The 22679-nt window shown below is 37.4% G+C and overlaps 1 protein-coding gene across 9 annotated transcripts in view; it reads left to right on the top strand.

Annotated features, from left to right (window-relative positions):
* LOC143032891 (receptor-type tyrosine-protein phosphatase kappa-like) overlaps nucleotides 1–22679 on the top strand; it is a 984894-nt gene that overhangs the window by 184236 nt on the left and 777979 nt on the right. For all 9 annotated transcript variants that reach the window (XM_076198111.1, XM_076198115.1, XM_076198119.1 and 6 more), the window contains exon 4: nucleotides 11821–11882. In XM_076198111.1, the coding sequence (XP_076054226.1) occupies nucleotides 11821–11882 (62 nt within the window). The remainder of the gene's footprint in view (nucleotides 1–11820; nucleotides 11883–22679) is intronic.

The raw sequence follows: 22679 nt of genomic DNA, 5'->3' as shown, positions 1-22679 counted from the left end.
ACCATTAACTCTCCACTACGATTCTTTCCTGAAACTCCACATTTCCCAACCACTCCGTTTATTGGTTCATTTCCTACCCTAGCATTAAGGTCTCCCACCCAATACTACTACATTGATATTTCTCCCTAGTCCATCTATGCACTCACTTAAATCTATCCAAAAGGCCTCCCTTTCTTCTACACTCTTCTCACTACCAGGCCCACATGCACTTACAAAAACCCACATCTCCTTTACCAGTTTCACCTTCATCCACATTAACCTTGAAGAAACCTCCTTCCGCTCCACTACATGCTTACCTATCTCTTCACTTACTAATGTAGCCACCCCTTCTCTCCCTTACCCTCTTTTCACTCCTGAGAACCTCCCAACTACAATCCCAAACTCACACTCACCCCTCCCTCTCAACTGTTTCACTTAAAGCCAACATATCCATCTTTCTTCTCACAAACATACTGCCTATCTCTTCCCTTTTACAAGTACTCTCATCTGTACTACATCCATGCACATTAAAAGACCCAAACCTTAGGGTACTGGTTGGAAAACTCCTAGACCCTCTTATGCCTTTACTTTTTTTTAGGAATGTCCCCTGTGGGGCTACAGGGAGAAGGATGCCTAGTCCTAATCCCCATCCCGTTTTTCTCGCCTCTTATGATTCAAGTGGGAAGACTTGGTGGCAGCATTCTATCCCCCACCACAGGGTAGGCGAAAAAAGGAAATGAATATTCAGAGAAATGGTACAGGACAGTAACAAGGGGTTGGGGGACAGCATAACGGAGGGACAGTCGCAGTATAATAAAAGTGTCATAATTTCTCTGTGAACAGAGTCCTCCTCTATCACAGACAAAATGATGTGTGGCTCTGGTCTGTAGGGGCACCCCATATAGACCCTAAAGTATCAACTGCATACTACTTTGCCACAATAACATGCAGTCACTATCCCAGACGGGACCATAATAACATGCAGCCAATAATGATATACATACATACATATACCAAGGCTTTTTCCCCCTTACAAGGGAGGTAGCCAAAAGAAAAAGGCATAGAAACCATTCCCACCCATTCCATCCCTAAATACACTCCACTCCCCTCCCCCCTCCACCCTCCCTCCTATCTTGGCACCTCCTGGATAACAGGTCATCCTTGCACCTTGTCCACTGCCCTGGGTCAGAGGCAGTGTTGCAAGACACAGCACAACCACAGCAAGGCCGCTTCATTAAGTCGGTGACCCCCCCCCTCTCCGTCCCCCATGCAGAAAAGAAGACAGGGAGAAATCCCTTCGAGCTGCGTCAAATTTCCTCACACATACTACCTCATCCCCCATCACCCCACCCATTCCACCTCATACATCACAACATCATCTATATACAACCATTCTCCATTCACCCCTGTCTTCTGTCCTCTCCTGTCCTTCCTAACAGACATTCCCTTCCTCCCCAAAGCCCCTTTCACCCCATCCATCCATCTCATCCTTGGACACCCCCTCATGTTCACTCCCTCCACATCTGCCTTCCATACCTCTTTTACTAGTCTTTCTTCACTCATTCTTTCCATGTGTCCAAATCATCCTAATATTCTTTCATCAACCCTATCTCCAAACTCCCTTACCACCCCTGTTCTCCATCTCACCTCCTCATTTCTCACTCTATCCAGCCTATTAACCCCCATCATAGTTCTCAGACACCTCATCTCAAACACATTCAAACTCCTTCTCTCTTCCTCTCTTATGTTCCATGTTTCTGCCACATACAGTGTTGTTGGTCCAATCACTCCTTCATACAATCTCCTCTTAGCCTCCATTCCCAAATATCTATTCCTCATTACACTTTTTAATCCACCAAGGCATTTACTCGCTACTCTCAATCTACATTCTACCTCCACCTCCACTCCTCCCTTTCCTGCCACATTTGCACCCAAATATCTAAAACTATCCACTTCCTCCAGTAGCTCTCCCTTAATGCTCACTTCCAGTCTACTGCCACTTTCACCCCTTGTACATCTCATCACCTTACTTTTACCCACATTTATCTTCAGCTTTCTTCTTTCACACACTTTCCCAAACTGTGTCACCAACTTCCTCAATCCCTCCTCTGATCCTGCTACAAGTGCAGTGACATCCGCAAACAACAGCTGGCTCACCTCCCACTTTTCTCCATTTTCTTTGAACATCTCCAATCCCTGACCCACCACCCTTGCATTTACCTCTCGCACCACCCCATCCATGTATAAGTTGAACAGCCAGGGCGACATAACACATCCCTGACGAAGTCCCACCTTTACCTTGAACCACACACTCTCTCCATTTCTAATCCTGACACATGTTCTACTACTCTCGTAAAAACTCTTGACAGCTCCTAGAAGCTTTCCTCCTATCCCGTATATCTGCAAACCCTCCCACAGTGCCTTCCTGTCTAACCTGTCATATGCCTTTTCCAGATCCATAAGAGCCCAAAAAACATCCTTACCTTTTCCTACAGCTTTCTCACATATCTGTCTTACCACAAAAATCTGATCTACACAACCTCTACCTATCCTAAATCCACACTGTTCCTCGCCATTTACTCCCTCTGTTCCTCTCCTAATCCTCTCAATCAAGGTCCTTCCATAAGCCTTCCCAACTACACTTAACAAGCTAATCCCTCTGAAACTACTACACTCACACTTGTCCCCTTTTCCCTTGTAAAGTGGAACTATACAGGCACTCCTCCAGTCCTCCGGCACTCTACCCTCTCTCCAGCAAACATTAAATAACTTCATCAGCCAGTCCACCATCACTGTACCTCCTTTTTTTCTTATATATATTTTGCATGGCATCCATCCAGACCAGGTGCCTTACCTGCTCTCATCATGTTAACAACTGCCTTCACTTCATCTTTCCTTATATCTCCTCCATATAGATAATAATAAATAATAAAAATAATAATAAATGATAATAAAATAAATAAATGCATAGGCATAGTTAGATAATAAACAAACAGGTAAATAATAAGTAATAATACATTTACATATAACTAATAATAAATTTGAATCAAACAAATAATAATAAACAGACAAATGATAACAAAATAAATAAACAAATAGTATAAAATAAATGACAGTGAGTACACCATCTTATTTAGGTGTTTATCTAAATGATTCTTAAAGCTTTGAACTGATTTACATTGCACTGCCTCTGCAGGAAGTTTATTCCTTTCATTAAATACATGGTTGGGGAAGTTGTTTCTATCCACTTCCAAATTAAATCTATTTCCTGACAGTTTTAAGACCATTGTTCCTTGTCAGATTCTCATTCAGTGTGAAAATTTTGTCACTTTTGATGTTGTCATTTCCCTTTAAAATCTTAAAACTCTGTATCAAGTCACCTTTGAGTCTACACTTTTTTAGGGAAAACAGATTCATATGTTTTAGTCAATTTTCATATGATTTATTTTTGACATTTGGAGTCAGTTTTGTGGCTTGCCGTTGTACTTTTTCCAATCTGTCAATGTCTTTAATGAGATTCGGTGACCTTACAGAAACAGCATATTCCAAATGTGGACAAACTAACAATTTATATAGCTTGTTAATGAGAGATGGACTTTTGAAACCAAAAGATTGTGCAATCAGTCCTAGAATCTTATTTGCTTTCTCAGAGGCTGAAATACACTGCCTAGATGATTTGAGATCATTACTGATAATTTCACTGAGGTCCTTTTCATTATCCACTTTTGTTAATGAATTTCCTAATAACTTGTAATCATACTTACTGTTATATTTACCTATGTGCATCAACATGCATTTACTGGTGTTTCATTAGCCACTTTTCAGACCATTGCTGTAATTTATCTAAATCTTCTTGAATATGAAAATCCATGTGAACAAGTTGTATAGACACGGTAAAGGAAACATGGACTGGAGGTGAAGCTTTTATTCCTGATGTGTATATAAACTCTGTATGTATCTAGTATGCTCATTCCTTTGAGAAAGTTGATAGACGAAACGTCAGGAATAAAAGCTTCACCTCCAGTCCATGTTTCCTTTACCGTGTCTATACTTCTTGAATATCTAATTGGTTTAAGTGATCCATTCCACACAGTTTTGTATCATCAGCAAATTTGGAAGCAATAGATTTTAGTCTGTAGTCTATATCATTCATATATACTATAAATAGAAGTGCCCCAAGAATGGAACCCTGATGAACTCCACTCATAACATTTTTCCATCTAGAAGTTTTTCCATTTTAAACAACTCTGTGTTTTCGATCATTCAACCCATTAATAGTCCATTTTAATAGGTTACTGCTTATTCCTTGTGAACCTAATGTAGTAAATAGTCTTTCATGGGGGATAGTATCAAAAGATTTTGCAAAGTCTAAATATATTAAATCTATATTGTTTCTTTTGTCATAATTCGAGATGACTGTGTTGTATAATTCAAGTAAGTTAGTCACACAAGAATGTTTCCATCTGAATCCATGCTGGCTATCATTTATCAAACAGTTACTTTCTAAATGATGTTCGATAGCATCTGTGATGATAGTTTCTATTATTTTTCCTACAATTGAAGTCAAGCTTATAGGCCTGTAGTTCCTTGGTTTCTTTTTGTCACCTTTTTTTAATATGGGAGTAACATTAGCTAGCTTCCATTCTCTTGGGACATCTCCAAATATGATGATGATGATGATGATATGGTTTAACATCACAAACTCCCCCCTATCAACCTTCACCACAAGTAATGATGCCCTAACCCGCTCAGCTAGTGGTTATGATAGATTTCTTGAAAAGTATTTCTAATGGCACAACAGTCTTGGGTGCCAACCGTCAGGCCCTGGTGTTTTATTAAATTTGAGTTTTTCTATACACCTTTTAATTTTTTCTTTTGTTATATTTACCGTAGTAAGTTTACCCTAGACTTTTCATAGGTTTCAGTTTGGAGTTCACTTTGGGGTGTTTCGTTTATGAATACTAAGCTAAAATAGTTGTTTAAAATATCATGCATTCCTTCATTTGAATATTCAAGTTGACCGTCAGCAGATAATAGTGAGCCGATGTGATTCCTAATAACCTTTTTTTCTCTAATGTAACTATAGAATTCTTTGGGATTCTCTTTGGATTTATCAGAGATATTCATTTCATTGTCATTTTTGTTTTTATTGTCTTTTCTAAATCTCTCTGTATTAATACTGTACATAACTATGATAGTCATTAGCTGCACTTGAGCACTTGTGTGTCTTATAAGCCTGTCTCTTTTTAGCAATACTTTTTTCAGTTTCTTTGTGAATGGCATCATCAATAATAAATGTAACTTTGATGTATAGTGGCCAAGAATATACCTCTGCTTGCTTAGGAGTCTTAAAAGGATTTGTGTTGTAATATCATCTTGGGCTATGACTTCCAAATACAACACAAGAATGCAACTTTACAGTATGGTAGTTAGAAATATGAACTTGACATTACCAGTACAAATTTGGTGTGTGTTTTAGCAGTAGTAATAATCGATGAGCCATCTCTGTTTCAAAACTTACCTCAAAGGATTACAAAGGATTACAAAGGCGGAGCATGCCGACAGGAGACCTTTTGGTCCATATCTAGGTCGGATGCAAAAAAAAATCATAATAATAATAAAATAATAAATAAACTGTAATAATGTAAATAATAAATAAAATACATAAATAGATGCATAGGTATAGTTAAACAATAAACAAACAGGTAAATAGTAAATAATTATAAATTGACATATACTGTAACTAATAATAAATGAAAATCAAACAGACAAATGATAACAAAACAAAAAACAAATAATATAAAATGAATTATAATCAGTATCTTGCTTAGGTGTTTATCTAAATGATTCTTAAAGCTTCGAACTGAACTACATTGCATTACCTGTACAGGAAGTTTATTCCATTCATTAACTACACGGTTGGCAAAGTTGTTTCTACCTACTTCCAAATTGAATCTATTTCCGGACAGTTTGAGACCATTGTTTCTTGTCTGATTCTCATTCAGTGTGGAAATTTTGTCACTTTTGATGTTGTCAATTCCCTTTAGAATCTTAAAGACCTGTATCAAGTCACCTCTGAGTCTACGCTTTTTTAGGGAAAACAGATTCATATGTTTTAGTCGATTTTCATATGATTTATTTTTTATATTTGGAATCAGTTTTGTGGCTCACCGTTGTACTTTTTCCAGTCTGTCAATGTCTTTAATGAGATTCGGTGACCATACGGAAACAGCATATTCCAAATGTGGACGAACTAACGATTTATATAGCTTGTTAATGAGTGATGGACTTTTGAAATCAAAAGATTGCACAGTCAGTCCTAGAATCTTATTTGCTTTCTCAGAGGCTGAAATACACTGCTTGGATGATTTGAGGATGTTACTGATAATTAAGCCGAGATCTTTTTCACTATCCACTTTTGTTAACGAATTTCCAAATAACTTGTAATCGTACTTACTGTTATTTTTACCTATGTGCATTACCTTGCATTTACTTGTGTTAAATTTCATTAGCCACTTTTCAGACCATTGCTGTAATTTATCTAAATCTTCTTGAATATCTAATTAGTTTAAGTGATCATTTGCCATTCTGCACAGTTTTGTATCATCAGCAAATTTGGAAATAGTATTTTAGTCCATGGTCTATATCATTTATATATACTATGAATAGAAGTGGTCCAAGAACGGAACCCTGAGGAACTCCACTTGTAACATTTTTCCATCTAGAAGTTTTTCCATTTAAAACAACTCTCTGTTTTCAACCATTCAATCAATTACTAGTCCAACCTAATAGGCTACCACTTATTCTGTGTAAAGCTAATTTAGTAAATAGTCTTTCGTGTGGGACGGTATCAAAAGCTTTTGCAAAGTCTAGATATATTAAATCTATATTGTTTCCTTTGTCATAATTCGAGATAACTGTGTTGTAGAATTCGAGTAAGTTAGTCACGTAAGAACGTTTCCATATGAAACCATGCTGGCTATCAATTATCAAACAGTTACTTTCTAAATGATGGTCGATAGCATCTCTGATGATAGTTTCCATTATTTTTCCTACGATTGAAGTCAAACTTATAGGCCTATAGTTATTTGGCTTCTTTTTGTCACCTTTTTTGAATATGGGAGTAACGTTAGCTAGCTTCCATTATCTTGGGACATCTCCGGATATGATGGATTTCTTGAAAATAGTTTCTAATGGAACAACAATCTCATTTTTCATTTCCTTTAAGATTCTTGGATGCCAACTGTCAGGCCCTGGTGTTTTATTAACTTTGAGTTTATCTATACACCTTTTAATTTTTTCTTTTGTTATATTTACTGTAGTAAGTTTACCCTAGACTTTTCACAGGTTTTAGTTTGGAGTTCACTTTGAGGTGTTTTGTTTACGAATACCGAGCTAAAATAATTGTTTAAGATATTACACATTCCTTCATTTGAATATTCAAGTTGACCATCAGCAGATAATAGTGGACCAATGTGATTCCTAACAACCTTTTTATCTCTAATGTAACTATAGAATTCTTTGGGATTCTCTTCGGATTTCTCAACGATGTTCATTTCGTATTGTCGTTTTCTTTTTCTTATTGTCTTTTTTAAATCTCTCTCTATTGATACATAACTTTCATAGTCATTAGATGCACCCGAGCACTTATATTTCTTATAAGCCTGTCTCTTTTCAGCAATAGTCAAGGATGTAAACCCATCGCAGTCATTGAGCCAAGCTTATCCCCATGGTGTGCTCAGGTGGTTGTGGTAAAAGATCAACTTAACAGACATAAAAAGAAGTTTTGTATTGACTACTGTCAGACCATCAAGCAGTATACACAACTAGATGCTTATCCATTGCCCCAGATAGAAGAAATAGTACATGATCTTGCAAAGTATAAGATTTTTTCTACCTTTGATTTAAAGAGTACTTATCATTGGATTAAGATCAAAGAATGTGAAAAATGGTTCACTGCCTTTGAAGTTGATGGGAAATTGTATAAGTTTTGTAGAATTTCATTTGGTATCACTTATTATGGTAGCTGCTTTTCAGCATGTCACTGAAAAACTATTTCAAGAGGAAAACCTAAAAAATACTTTCCCATATCTAGACACTATTGTTTTTGTAGGATCATCTTAGACTGAACATGATCATAATGTAAAGAGGTTCATGGAGGATGTCAAGAGCAGGAAACTAACACTTAATGAAGCATAATTGATCATATCTGTGCCCTCAGTAAATGTTCTCATTTATTGTGTAGGTACTAACATTATAAAGCTGGATCCTGACAGACTGCATCCACTCCAAGAACTATCACCTTCAAATATAAAGGCATTGTGAAGAGCACAGGGGATGTTTGTTTGCTATGATAAATGGATTCCAAATTTCTCAGACAAGATCCAACCTCTAGTGAATACAAAGAATTTCTCATTGAGTGCAACAGCACTAGCCACATTCAATCTCTTGAAAAAGGAGCTTATGGATGCTACACTTTATTCTGTAAATGAGAACCTTCCATTTATTGTAGAGTGTGATGCTTCTGAAGTTGCCATATCAGCAATATTAAACCAAGATGGTTGTCCAGTAGCCTTCACCTTCATGTCACGGACTCTCCAGGGAAGTGAATTGCATTATCCAGCAGTGGAGAAGAGGTTACAGCTATTATTAAGGCTGTATGAAAATGGAATCACTTCTTGGCCAGACAGCATTTAACCTTGAGGAGAGATTGGCTAAACTGGAGTTACCGACAATGGAGCAAAGAAGAGAGAGAGGTGACCTACTGACCATCTACAGAATCATGAAAGGCACAAAGACACTTGATAGAGAGGACTTACTTAACTGGGACAAGAGAAACACAAGAGGACATGGAAAGAAAATAAAAATACATGGCTATAGAAGAGAACTGAAGAAAAACAGTTTTCCACATAGAGTTTTGGACACTTGGAACAAACTGGATAATGAAATAGAATGTGCAAAAGCCATTCATGAGTTTAAAAGCAAACTAGACAATACGAGATACAATGGTGGGACACCATGAGCATAGCTCCCCTTCCCGCAAAATACAACTAGGTAAATACTAATCAGCATTTATTGGCATTCATGTTGGATAGCAGAAGATGATCTAAGATAGATAATAGAATACAAGAATGGAGACTGGAACTAATCTCCTATAGCTATACAATACAGTATCAGCCTGGTGTGCAAAATGTTGTACCTGATACCTTAACTTTAACCTCTTGCTGTTCTATTTCATCTAAGTCTAACCTCAGAGATTCACAATGGTCTTTGTCATCAAGAAACCTTCCCTTCTCCACTGAGGATGTAAAGAAATCATGTTCATCTTGTGAAGTTTGTGCACAACTTGCCAAAGTTCTATCATTCAGTAGAAGGGACCTTTGTTAAAGCCACTCAACCAGAGGAGCATCTCAGTCTTGATTTCAAGGGGCCATTGCCATATTCAACATTACATACATGCTCACAATTATTGATGAGTATTCCCACTTTCCATTTGTATTTCTATGTCCAAATACATATGTATACCAAGGCTTTTCCTCCTTACAAGAGAGGTAGTCAAAAAGGAAAAGGCATAAAATTATTCCCATCCATTCCATCCCAGAATACACTCCACACCCCTCCACCCTCCCTCTCATCTTGGAACCTCCTGGATGATGGGTCATCCCTGCACCTTGTCCACTGCCCTGGGTCAGAAGCAGTGTTGCAAGACACGGCACATCCACAGCAAGGCCGCTTCATTAAATCGGTGACCCCCCTCTCCGTCCCCCCATGCATAAAAGGAGAAGACGGGGAGAAATCCCTTCGGGCTGTGTCAAATTTTGCTCACGCGTACTACCTCACCCTCATGCATCACAACATCATCCATATACAACCAATCTCCATTCACCCCTGTCTTCTGTCCTCTCCCGTCCTTCCTCAACAGACATTCTATGTCCAAATAGACATGCAACAGACATTCTATGTCCAAATAGACATGCAACAGACATTCTATGTCCAAATAGACATGCAACAGACATTCTATGTCCAAATAGACATGCAACAGACATTCTATGTCCAAATAGACATGCAAAAACTGTAATTGTCTTGAAGTAGTATTTAGCCTTTGTGGATTGCCTTCCTTTATTCATTCAGATCAAGGCACTTATTTCATGTCACAAGAACTCAAGACGTATCTACTCAAAAGGGTGTTGCAACAAGTAGAACAACTCCTTTCCATCCCATTGGTAATGGTCAGGTGGTGCAGTACAATGGCATTATTTGGAAAGCCATTTGTCTATCAATACAAACTTGTTGTTGGAGAAAACAACATTGGAAAGTGATGCTTCCAGAGGCATTACATTCATTAAGATCACTCCTATTCACCATGAGGAATGAAACCCCTCATGAGCATTTCTTTGATTTCCAACACTATCCAGTTTCTTCCATACATCCACCACTCTGGGGAAAGCTGTTCTTTTTCAGGTCTATTCTATAACTGTACTTTTTGAGCTTCCTTCCATGTTCCCTTGTATTTCTTGTATCCCAATTTAGTAAGTCTTCTTGATAGAGAAAACTTACTAAGTTTGGATATGAGAAATACAAGAGGACATGGAGGGAAACTTAAAATGAACAGTTATAAAAGAGACCTGAAAAAGAACAGATTTCCCCACAGAGTTGTGGATATATGGAACAAACTAGATGAAAAGATAGTGTGTGCAAAAACCATACACAAATTTAAGAACAATTTAGACACTGAGAGATACAGAGATGACACCACGAGCATAGCTCCCCTTCCAGTAAGATACAATTAGGTAAATAGAATAACTGTCCATTCATGTAAATTCACTACCATCATAGCTTTCGTCTCTGGGGCCAGTGCTACTATTATTGCACATTGCTTCATTATTGTCACACCTCACTTGTTCTATCAGCTGTTTGTATCTTGCAGAGCTCTTTAGGCTGCTTAATGAGATGAAATGGTATTACATGGTTTGGTGTTGAATAAAGCTTGGAAATTGCTGATGAGTTTTAATCTCATTTCAGGGATGTTATTTATCAATACTTGCACAAATTAAGTAAACACCAATAGAACAGAGGAAAAATTAATGCAAGCTAGAAACATTCTACAACCAGAAGGGGTAGAAAGGAACTGAAAACAATATAACTGATAAATGCAAATGTCATAAATTCTTTTACATGTTAGTCATCAGTACATTGAAACACTGGGAAAGAATCTCATAAAGTAATAGTGGATAGTGAGGTTTTTGAAGAAGCAGGTATATAAACAAGATTGAAAGATTACAAAGAGCAGTGACCAAACTGGTACCCAGTCTAGCAGATAAAGTGTATGAAGAGAGATTAGAAATATTGGACCTACCATCATTGAAAGAAAGGTAACATAATTGTAGTGTTAAAGTCACTACAGTGAATAAATAAAACTGACAAAGATCTCTTGGTTTGAGATAGGAGGACATTGGAAAGTCATAGGAGCAAATTGAAGATCACATATTTGAATTATGTTAAGAAACACAGTTTTCCACATAGATACATCAACTTATAAAAGAGTATAGAAGATGATATAACTCAAGCTAAAACCATAAACAAAATCAGAAGTAGACATAATAGTTGGAGAAAAAGAGACAGGATCCTTTGAGTATAGCTTCTTTCCTGTATATTACAGTTAGGTAAGCACAATTAGATAAATAATTTACAGAAATACACACATATTTGTTTGCCTTTATATCTAATTATGTACATGTCCATCACTTAGGCCTTCTATCCATCTATACATTTTTATTGATATCAATCTATTTCTGTCTTTGTAGAGATATTGTGGCTCATCTCTTTTATTCTTTTTTACAGGAGATGCACAAATGATAAAGCTGTGGAGAAGCATGAAAAGATCATCAATAAAACTCTTTATGGTAAGTAATATTACCAAATTGTTACAAGGAGAGTTTAGAAATTATTAGGCAGCATCATGTTTACTGGTTATTCATGATATTACATTTGCTCAATATTTATTTTCTGGTATAGATTAGCTCTTGATTAAAGTATATATAATTTTTTACTATTTAGTTTAGTTACAATTTGAAAATACTATCATTATCCAAGTTAAAGTGCTATTTTTGAGATAAAGAAAATAGTTTACAAAGGAATACAAAGGAGGTGCAAACAGCATCAGACCTATTGGTCTACTTGAGGCTGCTTGTGAATTGAAAGGGGCTGTAAACAGTAGAAACGGTTAAGTACCATTGACTTAATTTAAGTGTATGAGCTTATGATGCTGAGAAATAAGGTAGATTGGGGTTTAAGTGTATGAGGTTATGATGCTGAGAAATAAGGTAGATTGGGGTTGGACGCTATATATTTGTTTAGGTACTTTTTTAAATGTGTCAGTTTTATTTGAACTCATAACATGAACAGGTAGTTTGTTACAAACATACACAATGTATTGATTTTTTTTTTTTTTTTTTTTTTTTTTTTTTTTTTTTTTTTTTTTTTTTTTTTTTTTTTTTTTTTTTTTTTTTTTTTTTTTTAATTCATTAGTGTTTGATATTTTATAAACTATTTTGTAGCCATTATTTCTTGTGACATTACTACAGTCCACAATAGAATAATTATCTTCATTCATGTTAATGAAGTCATGGAAAATTTTAAAGACATCAATTAAATCGCCCCACATTCTATGTTTGGATAAGCTAAATAAATTAGATTTGTTTTACTGTTTGTCCATAGTACGTTTGTATTTCCTTTTGATTAGGAGAATTGTTTTATATGTTTATAGTTGAGGTTTGTGTTCAGCTAGACAATTGATTTTTAAAATATGAGGGCTTGTTTAAGTTAGTTATGTCAAGATAAAGATCAGGGCAACAGATTAGGTATGCTGCATGTTATTGTGGATTAGATAGTACTGAATTGGAGACTTGCTATTGGTGCCTTTAATGTCAACACCTTTGATAGCAGCAACCCCTATCCACCCCATAGCAGCAAAATAGTGAAGCTTTGACAGATAGGGTGCTTGCTCATATTGCATTGTACATACACACATATACCAAGGCTGCTTCCCCCTTACAAGGGGGGTAGCCAAAAAGAAAATTGCATTGTAACTAGTGTAAATCCGAATTGAACAACTTGGATAGCCACAAATCCAAGAAATGATGCAGAAGGAAGGTAGAATGACAAATTTATTAGTCTAGGATTCCTTCTAGATTATAATTAAGTTCCTATAAGTTTCCAAATAATGAAGTTTCAAATATGCTATATGATGCTAGGTTAAGCACTTTCCTATTTGACAGAAAGGGTGATGTTATTGTTGTTCACCTTGAAGCATAGACTCAAATCCAGTAATACTTTATCCATGGATGTTATAATGAATGTATTTTAGGATGTGGTTTGGATACCTTAAGGTTTATTTGGAGTCCAAGGTTGTTGTCAGGATGGTCAAGACTCATCCTCGTATTAGATGAAAGGGTGAATCATTGTTTCACTACATCCTTACCTCATGTGTAATTTTCCTCTAAGCATGATTACGCTTTACAGAAAAACCTGGATATTATCAAAATGTTATTGAGTGATATGGGCACAGAACTTATTGAGTAGATGAAAGAAACCAATATTTCATTTGCTTTATGAGAAGTTTCACTTCTACTTGCTAAAGCACTACAAGATGATCATTTGTATATCTGTTGAATATTTTTCTTCTGTATACCTTTATTACAGGTACAGTACAGTCAGACATCTTTGAAATAGACTAATAGGGGAGGAAGGGTGTTCTTCTTAGCCAATTGTCTGGTTTAACTGACAGGCCTATTTATAGGCATATACTCATACAATACCTGCTGTGTGGTATACATTACACTGTATACTGCACACAATATTTAGTTATATCTTATAGAATAGAAAACATATACATTATATATGAATATTTTATACTGTATGTATAAATCTGTGTGTATATACCAAGGACTTTTTCCCCCTTGCCAGGGAGGTAGCCAAAGTCAAAAGTCATATACCCACACCCACCCACTTCATCCCTACTTGTCCCACTCCCATCCACCATCCCTTTCTTTCCTCCCATCTTAGCTCCTCATGAATAATGGGTTATACCTGTATCTTGCCCACTGCCTTGTGTCAGAAGCAATGCAGCAAGACACAGCACATCCACAGCAAGGCTACTTATCACTTAAGGGGGTACGCGACACCTGGAGGTCATTTTCTAAAATATTTAGAGTAAAGAGCTGAAACTTCTCAGGTAAATAGGTATCCATATTGCTTACATTTTAGGTGAAGCAGAATGATGTATGTACACATGTACATATGTACACATGTACACATGTACGTATACCAGTAGCAACATTTAAAAGTGCACAGCACCATAATACGTGGACCAATTTGTTTTATATTTTGGCTATGATTAGTCAGTAGGCACACCTAGAGCCGGTCATTGAGTAATTGAACAATTTTCTTTATACTTTTGCATGCAGGCATTTCAATTTTAATGGCTGGCAAAAATCGTGAAAAATACAATTTTTTTGCTCTTGTTTCCATTATTCCTCCGAACTCTTTCATCCTATTCAAAATATTCGAACGATCGGCCCTAGCACTTACTAAAAGTAATATTCCCTGTAAGTTTCATTTAAATCTAATGTATATTAGATTTTTTATGATTAAAAAAAAGTAGAAAAATATCGAACGGAGATATGGCAACTTGAAATATGAATATATCTGTAACTTGCTTATAGTTTCACCAATTTGACTGATTTTTTCATGTCTTAATTCTTATTATATAATAAGTAAGTACAGTAAAAATTATCAACATATTTTAATTATAAGTACTTTAAATACTGAAAAACTAAAGTATAAGTGTGTCACAGTAGTGACGACGCACAGACGACAACATCATATAATTTGCTTTTTTGCACCTTTGGCGGTTTCTTCATATGAAACCTCTCTGCTGGGGGTCTTCAGGGTATCTAAATCATTGGAAAGAGGTTTATTTTCCAGTAGTGGGCGCCTTCTCTTTCCTCATCAGATTCCCCTCGCCAATCTATGTTGGTAGGGCACCCCCTCCAGCATCATATGATGTCCCTTCTTCTTTCTTCTTCTTGTATAGCCTTGATCTTTTTCCTCTTGCTTTCTTCTTTGGATTTAATCTTCCTCTTTGAATTGTTTAGTCTAATGTTGTCCTTTACCTCTGTCACCGTCACAGAGGTGCAGGTGAGGGCGGTGGTGGAGTGAGAGGTGGTGAGATCTTTAGTCGTCTTTGACTGCTTGCCATCTGTAACTGCTGTTTTTTGTCATTGTGATGTTCTTTTGTTCTTTTTGCTACCCATGATGACTGTACTAAAGAGTAATATGTACTAGCTAAAGTAATAGATTGCAATGAGAGCTCATGAGACATGCGTACTTCCCTTTTCAGAGTTAGCCGGTAACTAACGCTTAGTTTCGCACAAAGTTGGCGAAATATTCTCCCTCCACCTTCCTCCCTTCCCCTCCACAATCGTATTGGCCGTTGATACACTGGGCGAGTGTAAATTCAATCAAATTTCAACGTTATTCGCTGCGCCTGAAGGTCCTAAGTGGCACGCCTCCTTCTAGTGTGGGTTGTGCCTTTAAATCTGTCCCTTTAATCCTCACCCAGGACCTTTAAATTGTGCGCGGCTGGAAAATTATTTGTCGGGATTTATTTCTAAGTGGTATACGAACATTTTGAACACAGTTTTGAAAAATGCCATATCTTGACCAAATTCACCCCCCCAGGTGTCGCGTACCCCCTTAATTGGTAACCCCTCCTGCAGAAAAATAGCAGACAGGGAGAAATCCCTTTAGGCTGTGTCAAAATATCATTCACACATAACCCCTTCCTAACTCTCCCATCCCCCACCCACTCCCTTCCATTATCATCTGTACACAGCCATTCTCCACTCACCCCTCTCTCCCACCTTCTCCCTTCCCTGTTCAACAGACATCCCCCTCATATTCACTCCATCCACCTCTGCCTTCCACACCTCTTTTACTAATCTTTCTTCTCTCATTTTTTCCATGTGTCCAAACCATTCCAATACTCTTTCAGCAACTCTATCTCCCATCTCCTTTTCTACCTCTGCTCTCCTCCTCACCTCATTTCTTGCTCTTTCCAATCTTGTAACCTATCATACTTCTCAGATATTTCATCTCATACACACATAGACTTTTCCTTTCTGTCTCTCTTAAATTCCAAGTCTCTGCCCCATACAGTGCTGTTGGCACAATCACCTTTGTATTCATTCCCAAATGCCTGTTCCTCATTACACCTTTTAATCCTCCAAGGCACTTACTTGCTTCTCTCAATCTACAATTTAGATTTACCTTCACCTCCATTCCAGCCACATTCAGCCCCAAGTACCTAAAGCTGTCCACTTCCTTCAGCCTCTCTCCTTTAAGACTTACTTCCAACTCACTACCATTCTCTCACTTTTTACATCTCATCATTAACCTGTAGGTTAAAAGAAAATATTTTAATAAAAATTTCATTTACCTTTTGTAGATAACTGATGAGCTTAAAGGTCAGATATCAAGACTTCCGTAACTTTTTGTATTTACAGTTTAATGTACATAAAAAAGCATACTGACAGTATTCTATATAATATAATAATTCCACCATCTACATCTTATCAAATTTGGCAAAAACAGTTGTTTGTCTTCATCTCATTGCGTCGTCTGCTATTCGAAACAACCCGCCCGTGCGCTTCGGGAACGTTCGGGGAATTCCGCGTTCGTGACGTCACAGTTGCCAAACAACATTGTTATTCTGAGAGTGCATCGTATCGCTTTTGCATTGTCAGTCGTGTGTCGTCTCTTGAGTGTCTCAATTTTTTTTTTTATTGTCACAAAATTGTGATAATAATGGTGTACTGCGTTGCCGCAGGCTGCAACAATGGTAGTGGAAGTGGGAGGAGTTTCTTTCAATTTCCTACGGAGCCAGCCCGACGATCGGAATGGATAGAAAGGTGAACAGAGCAGGCAAAAGACCGGGGAAACTGTGGGAGCCTTCGAAGTTTTCAGAACTTTGCTCTGACCACTTCGAAGAGGAATGCTTCGAAATGAATCTAGCGTTATCGATTGGATTTATGGAGAAGACCAGGAGACATCTAAAACCTGATGCCGTGCCCTCAATTTTTGCAGCTACTACAAAGCATTCCACGCCGAAACCAAAAAAGAAAAGTAGGAGGTCAGCGTTTGATAAACGCCGGAGGCTTGAGGTACCGTAGGCAGTTTACTTTTTCTGACTCCATGGATCATGTGCATGCGTTAGGCTTAGGCCTATGCCTATGTCAGAGAGGGCTTGTTATAAATTCCATGGACATGCAGGATGGCCTATATAGGCCTAGTGAATTAAACTGGCCCTGAAGCCATGGACCGGAGCAGTGGCGGCGCCAGGCGGGGGCTTAGGGGGGCTTTAGCCCCCCAAAAAAGTGGCCAGCCCCCCCCCCAACTGAAATGAGCAAATTGAAAATTTAAAACTCATTGAAATAATTTTATTAAGTGGAATTTTTAATTGCCAGGGCTAAAGATTTGTCAGCCATCAGTGCTAGCCCTACCATTAACCCCCTCCCTTTCTGAAATGAGGATAATATATGTGTATTATCATATTACTATTAGCCCCCCAAAAATTTGCTCAGCCCCCCCTTAGCCTCCCCAACTAAAAATTCCTGGCGCCGCCGCTGGACCGGAGGTATAAAATATTGCAGATACCTACAAAAGACACACTAAATCAGATGTAGTGTCTGAAAGACAATCGCGAACACGGTTTAATCATTGAAGCACTGACTAGGTTGTGTACAGCAGCAGTATTGCCATCACATAAACATGATAAAGAGTCAACAGACTAGTACATGGTACATGACTTTTGTAATCAAACTAACAGTGATTTCATAAGTCCACATTGCTTCCTGATATTTATATCACATGTCATTGCGTTCACATCAAACTTGGGGATATTTGAAACCACAGTATGTATAGTCCTCACTTTCCCACTGTGCACGAATTCGTGAGACTGCACAAGATGGCAAAACTTTTCTGTTTTTTTTTTTTTTTTTTTACCAAGGATGTGGTAAATCCATCTGGTGAAGTGCCGGTAAGCAATATATCTGTATAGCCTGAAAGAAACAACTGCATAAATATTGATAGTCATTTTATGATGTTTTTCCTTGTACATATTTTTATTCTTATGCACTTTACTGTGTTTAGTAAAATAGAAAAAAACACAGTTGACAGTACTTGCTAAAAGATTATTTGGCTTCATTTTATTTACATGTATTCATTCATTCATTTCAGTATTTTAAATGAATAATCTCGATCTTGCAGGAAGAAATGGCCACAAGGCAATTCATATCATTTAATTTTCCCCCCATGCTTGGAATTTTAGAGAGAGACTGACAAATGATCGTCGACATAAAAACAAAGGACCCCATCCCATGCTTGCAATGATAGCCTAAATAAGGTAGGAATAATGTACTGAATTTCATACCAGTTGGTATTCCCAATCCTATGAGAGTGGTCAGATCTTTTGCGTTTGCGTCTAGGAGGGATGGTAGGCCCAAGGTCTAAATATACAGGTCAGACCGTTTGAAATCTTCTGCGCAGCTTCTGACGTCATTTGGCTGAGTCCATTTTCTCTTTGTGATACACTGAAGAAAACTGTGAAGCGCCAAGGAAGACAGGAACTATAATATTTTATATATTATATATATTCATATATATAGACAGGAACTATAATATTTTATATATATTTATATATATATTTTATATAATATTTGTCAGAATATAACTAATTGCGTGGAGCGATGCGAGCGAAGGCAACGTCATTTTCCAACGACGGACCAGCTTCAACTGACAGCTATAGGACCCGCTAACCCCACTTTGAACAGCCAGGTGACGTTCACGGGCCCGCTGCGCCAACTCCCTCGAAATTCGGTCGGAAGTGGTTAGACCTTATATTCTTAGATCTTGGGTAGGCCCATCTTGATTCTCGGCACCGTCTAAATCAACGTCGCTGTCGAATTCCGTCTCCTCCCCCGTGGTCTCGGGTTCTGAATCTGACAAATCGCTTTCCCCTTCTTCTTCGCTATTTTGTTCACCACTTTCTTCATCTTCACTTGCACTGTATTCCGACGAAGAAACGGGCTGTCCTATTATCAGTTCGAACTGGTAAGGCTTTACAATGCGATGTTCGGCGATATCAAACTCCTCTTCTTCTTCCACCATACATACTATCCTTCCGAATTGGAATGCACAATGGGCCATTTTTGCGAACAAATTTGGATTAAAAACGAACATGAAGATGAATAACTCGATTGGAATGACTGAGCTGAACTACAGCGTGTGTTTCTTTGTCCGATTGTTTGGCAACTGTGACGTCACCGCCGGTTCACCTAGCGGCGATTACTGGTACTAATTACTAATCGAGTAGAACATCTAGACTTCGGAAAAGTGGTATGTGAGGCGCAATTAAAAGTGAATTTTCTGAATAAATTCTTCTGTAACAGGCAAAAACTTTATTTGTATGCTTTTAAAAAGTACTTTTTCGAGCAATACGGTGATTTTTAGCGAATGGTATATCTGTTGATATCTGACCTTTAAGGTGATGGAGATGCGGGGTGGGTGGGGATTATAACTTATTCTGAGTCAGTAGAGCTGTAATGCTCCACTGACTGAGAAGAGGCTGGCTGTTGATAACCACTTCTAGAAGGCTGAGGTGACTGAGAACTGACTAACTTAACAGCAGATGGATCATTGACATCATCAGCTTCAGCACAGCTGGGACAAGTTGGCTTGAAGAAGTAGATGGACTAAACATCTGGAAAAGAACAATATACTGAATCCAAAACAAATTGGTTTTAGACAAGGACGATCATGTGCCACGAACTTGATTTGTTTTTATTCAAGATTAATAGATATAATGCAAGAAAGGGATGGATGGGTAGACTGTGCTTTCCTGGACTTACAAAAGGCGTTTGATAAAGTACCACACAAAAAACTATTAAGAAAATTCAAAACAGGAGGTGTACATGGAAAATAACTGAAATGGATGGAAGATTTCTTGCACAGGAGAAAATGAGGGTGGTGCTCAGAGATAAAAGCTCTAACTGGGAAGAAATGATAAGTGGAGTCCCACAGGGTTCAGTATTGGCTCCGATAAAGTTTGCTATATATGTAAATGACATGGATGAAGGTCTAGAATGTTACATGAACTTCTTTGCAGACGGCACAAAACTACTAAAGAAAGTATGGAAAAAGGCTGTCAATCACTACAGAAAGACCTGGACAAGATCTGGGAATGGAGTCAAAAGTGGGAAATGTAGTATAACGGAATTTGGAAAAAAGTAGAAAAAAAAAGAATATCAGAAAAATATTGAATCGGTGCAGTGGAAGTAAAGAAAGTTAGTTACGAAAAGTATCTAGGAGTAATTATCACCAAAGACATGTCCCCAGACAAGCATATACAGACGCTCCTCTACTTACGTTCATTCGTTTTACGTTTTTTCGATTTTACGTTTGAAATGACTGTTAAAAAAATGGTAATTTTTTTTTTAGTGAATTTTATAGTTTAGTGCGCTCTCCGTAGTTCAAACGATACTTACGCATGACGCTGCGTCCATTGTTTACATGATACAAACGACAGACTGAACGTGCCTTGCCTCCTCCTCCACCATCATCTCAATTTATGTTGCTTGAATTTAATTTATTTGAAATTAATGTTACAGTAAACTCGCGCTTATCCGAACGCGTTTTAACCGAATAATCGCATTAACCGAATATTTTCTCAATACGGTAGCCATCGCTTCAACCGAATGTATTTGGATCTCAACCGAGCATTCAAACACCCCGCCGCCTCTTCCGCCACCCGGAAGCTTCACTAAGTGCTCACACGGTGGTAGCACACTCCATGTTTACACCTAATCGGCTGTTTATACTCTATAGAATATGTTTATGAACTATTACAAGCATTTCCATGTGTATGTTAAGTTTACAGGTACGAATATTGCATAAGACATTACCGCATAAAATCTACGGGAATGAAACATACAAAGTCGGAGTAACCTAACATTTCGGTTAATCGGACATTTCTAATCGCCCTTGGAGTTCGGATAAGTGGAAGTTTACTGTATTTTACAAAGTTATGTGTATAATTAATGATTTAGGGGTGTTTTATAAGATACGGTAATAGAATTTACGGATGTATAGTACAGTAACAACTTACGTTCATTTTCAACTTACGTTCGGCCGTTCGGAACGCAACTAAAACGTAAGTTGAGGAGCGTCTGTAATCAAAATAGTCGGAGAAACCTATAATTTACTGAGATCAATAAAGGCGGCTTTTAATTACTTGGATAAGGAATTGGCAAAGAATATGCTTGTGACACTGATAAGACCAAAATTGGAGTATGCTGCAACACTATGGACACCTAGTACAAAAAAGAATATAAGGAAAATAGAATCCAAAGAGCAATGACAAAGATGGCCCTAACACTTTCAAAATTGACATATGAGCAAAGATTGTCTAAACTGGAACTACCAACTCTGGAACAAAGAAGAGAAAGAGGAAATCTATTGTCCATTTACAGAATCATGAAAGGCATGAAAGTCCTTAACAGAGAAGACTTATTAAAGTAGGATAAAAGAAAAACAAGGGGACAAAAAAAAACTCGAAAAGGATAATTATAGAAAGATCTAAAAAAAAAGTTATTCACAACCATCCTAAAAATGAAACCTAATGTTCTGTTAGCTCTGTTCCTAGTGCTAATGCACTGTTTCTTGGTCAGGAATCACTAGAACTCCCAAGTCTCTCTTACACACAGTTTTCTTTGAAAAATTGTTATCTGAGCTATATCTGTTTTCTGAGTTGTGTAAACCTGCATTTAACACACTGCACTTTGTATTAAAGTCCATTTGATGTTTTACTGACCATGTGAAAAATTTGTTATGATCCTCTTACAGAATTTTGGTGTCTTCTCCTGACCTAATTAGGCATCCTATTTTAGTGTTGTCAACAAACTTACTAATATCACTATTAATCCCATTGTCCAAGTAGTGAATCACTACAGAAAGACCTGGACAAGGTCTAGGAAGGGAGTCAAAAGTGGGAAGTGTAGTATAATGGAATTTGGAAAAAAAAGAATATCAGGAAAATTTAAAATGGGTGCAAAGTAAAGAAAGTTATTTACGAAAAGGATCTAGGAGTAATTATCACCAAAGACATGTCCCCAGACAAGCATATAAACAAAATAGTCAGAGAAACCTATAATTTACTGAGATCAATAAAGGTGGCTATTAATTACTTGGATAAGGAAATGACAAAGAAGATGCTAGTCACACTGATAAGACCAAGATTGGAGTATGCTGTGACACTATGGACACCCAGTACAAAAAAGAATATAAGGAAAATAGAAAGAATCCAAAGAGCAATGACAAAGACCGGATGTTGAAAGAATGTGAAGAAATATAGTTTCCCAAATAGATGCATAGATATGTGGAATAGCTTAGAAAGTGATATAGCCCAAGCTCAAACAATACACGAGTTCAAATCTAAATATGATAATTGGAAATCAAAGACGTAGGTTCGATGCAGAAAAATACTCTGAGGTAGAATCTGACGAAGGTGAACTGTCTACTTAGAAGCAAAACATATCTGTGGATTCTATGGCCCATGAGTGAACCGAGCAAGTGCTGCAGGCCAA

Source organism: Oratosquilla oratoria, chromosome 14, assembly GCF_046742065.1.
Source record: "Oratosquilla oratoria isolate Oo_2021 chromosome 14, ASM4674206v1, whole genome shotgun sequence".
In the NCBI taxonomy this organism is placed as follows: domain Eukaryota; kingdom Metazoa; phylum Arthropoda; class Malacostraca; order Stomatopoda; family Squillidae; genus Oratosquilla; species Oratosquilla oratoria.
The sequence above is the reverse complement of the archived record's forward strand: the minus strand, read 5'-3'. Positions and strand labels throughout refer to the sequence as shown.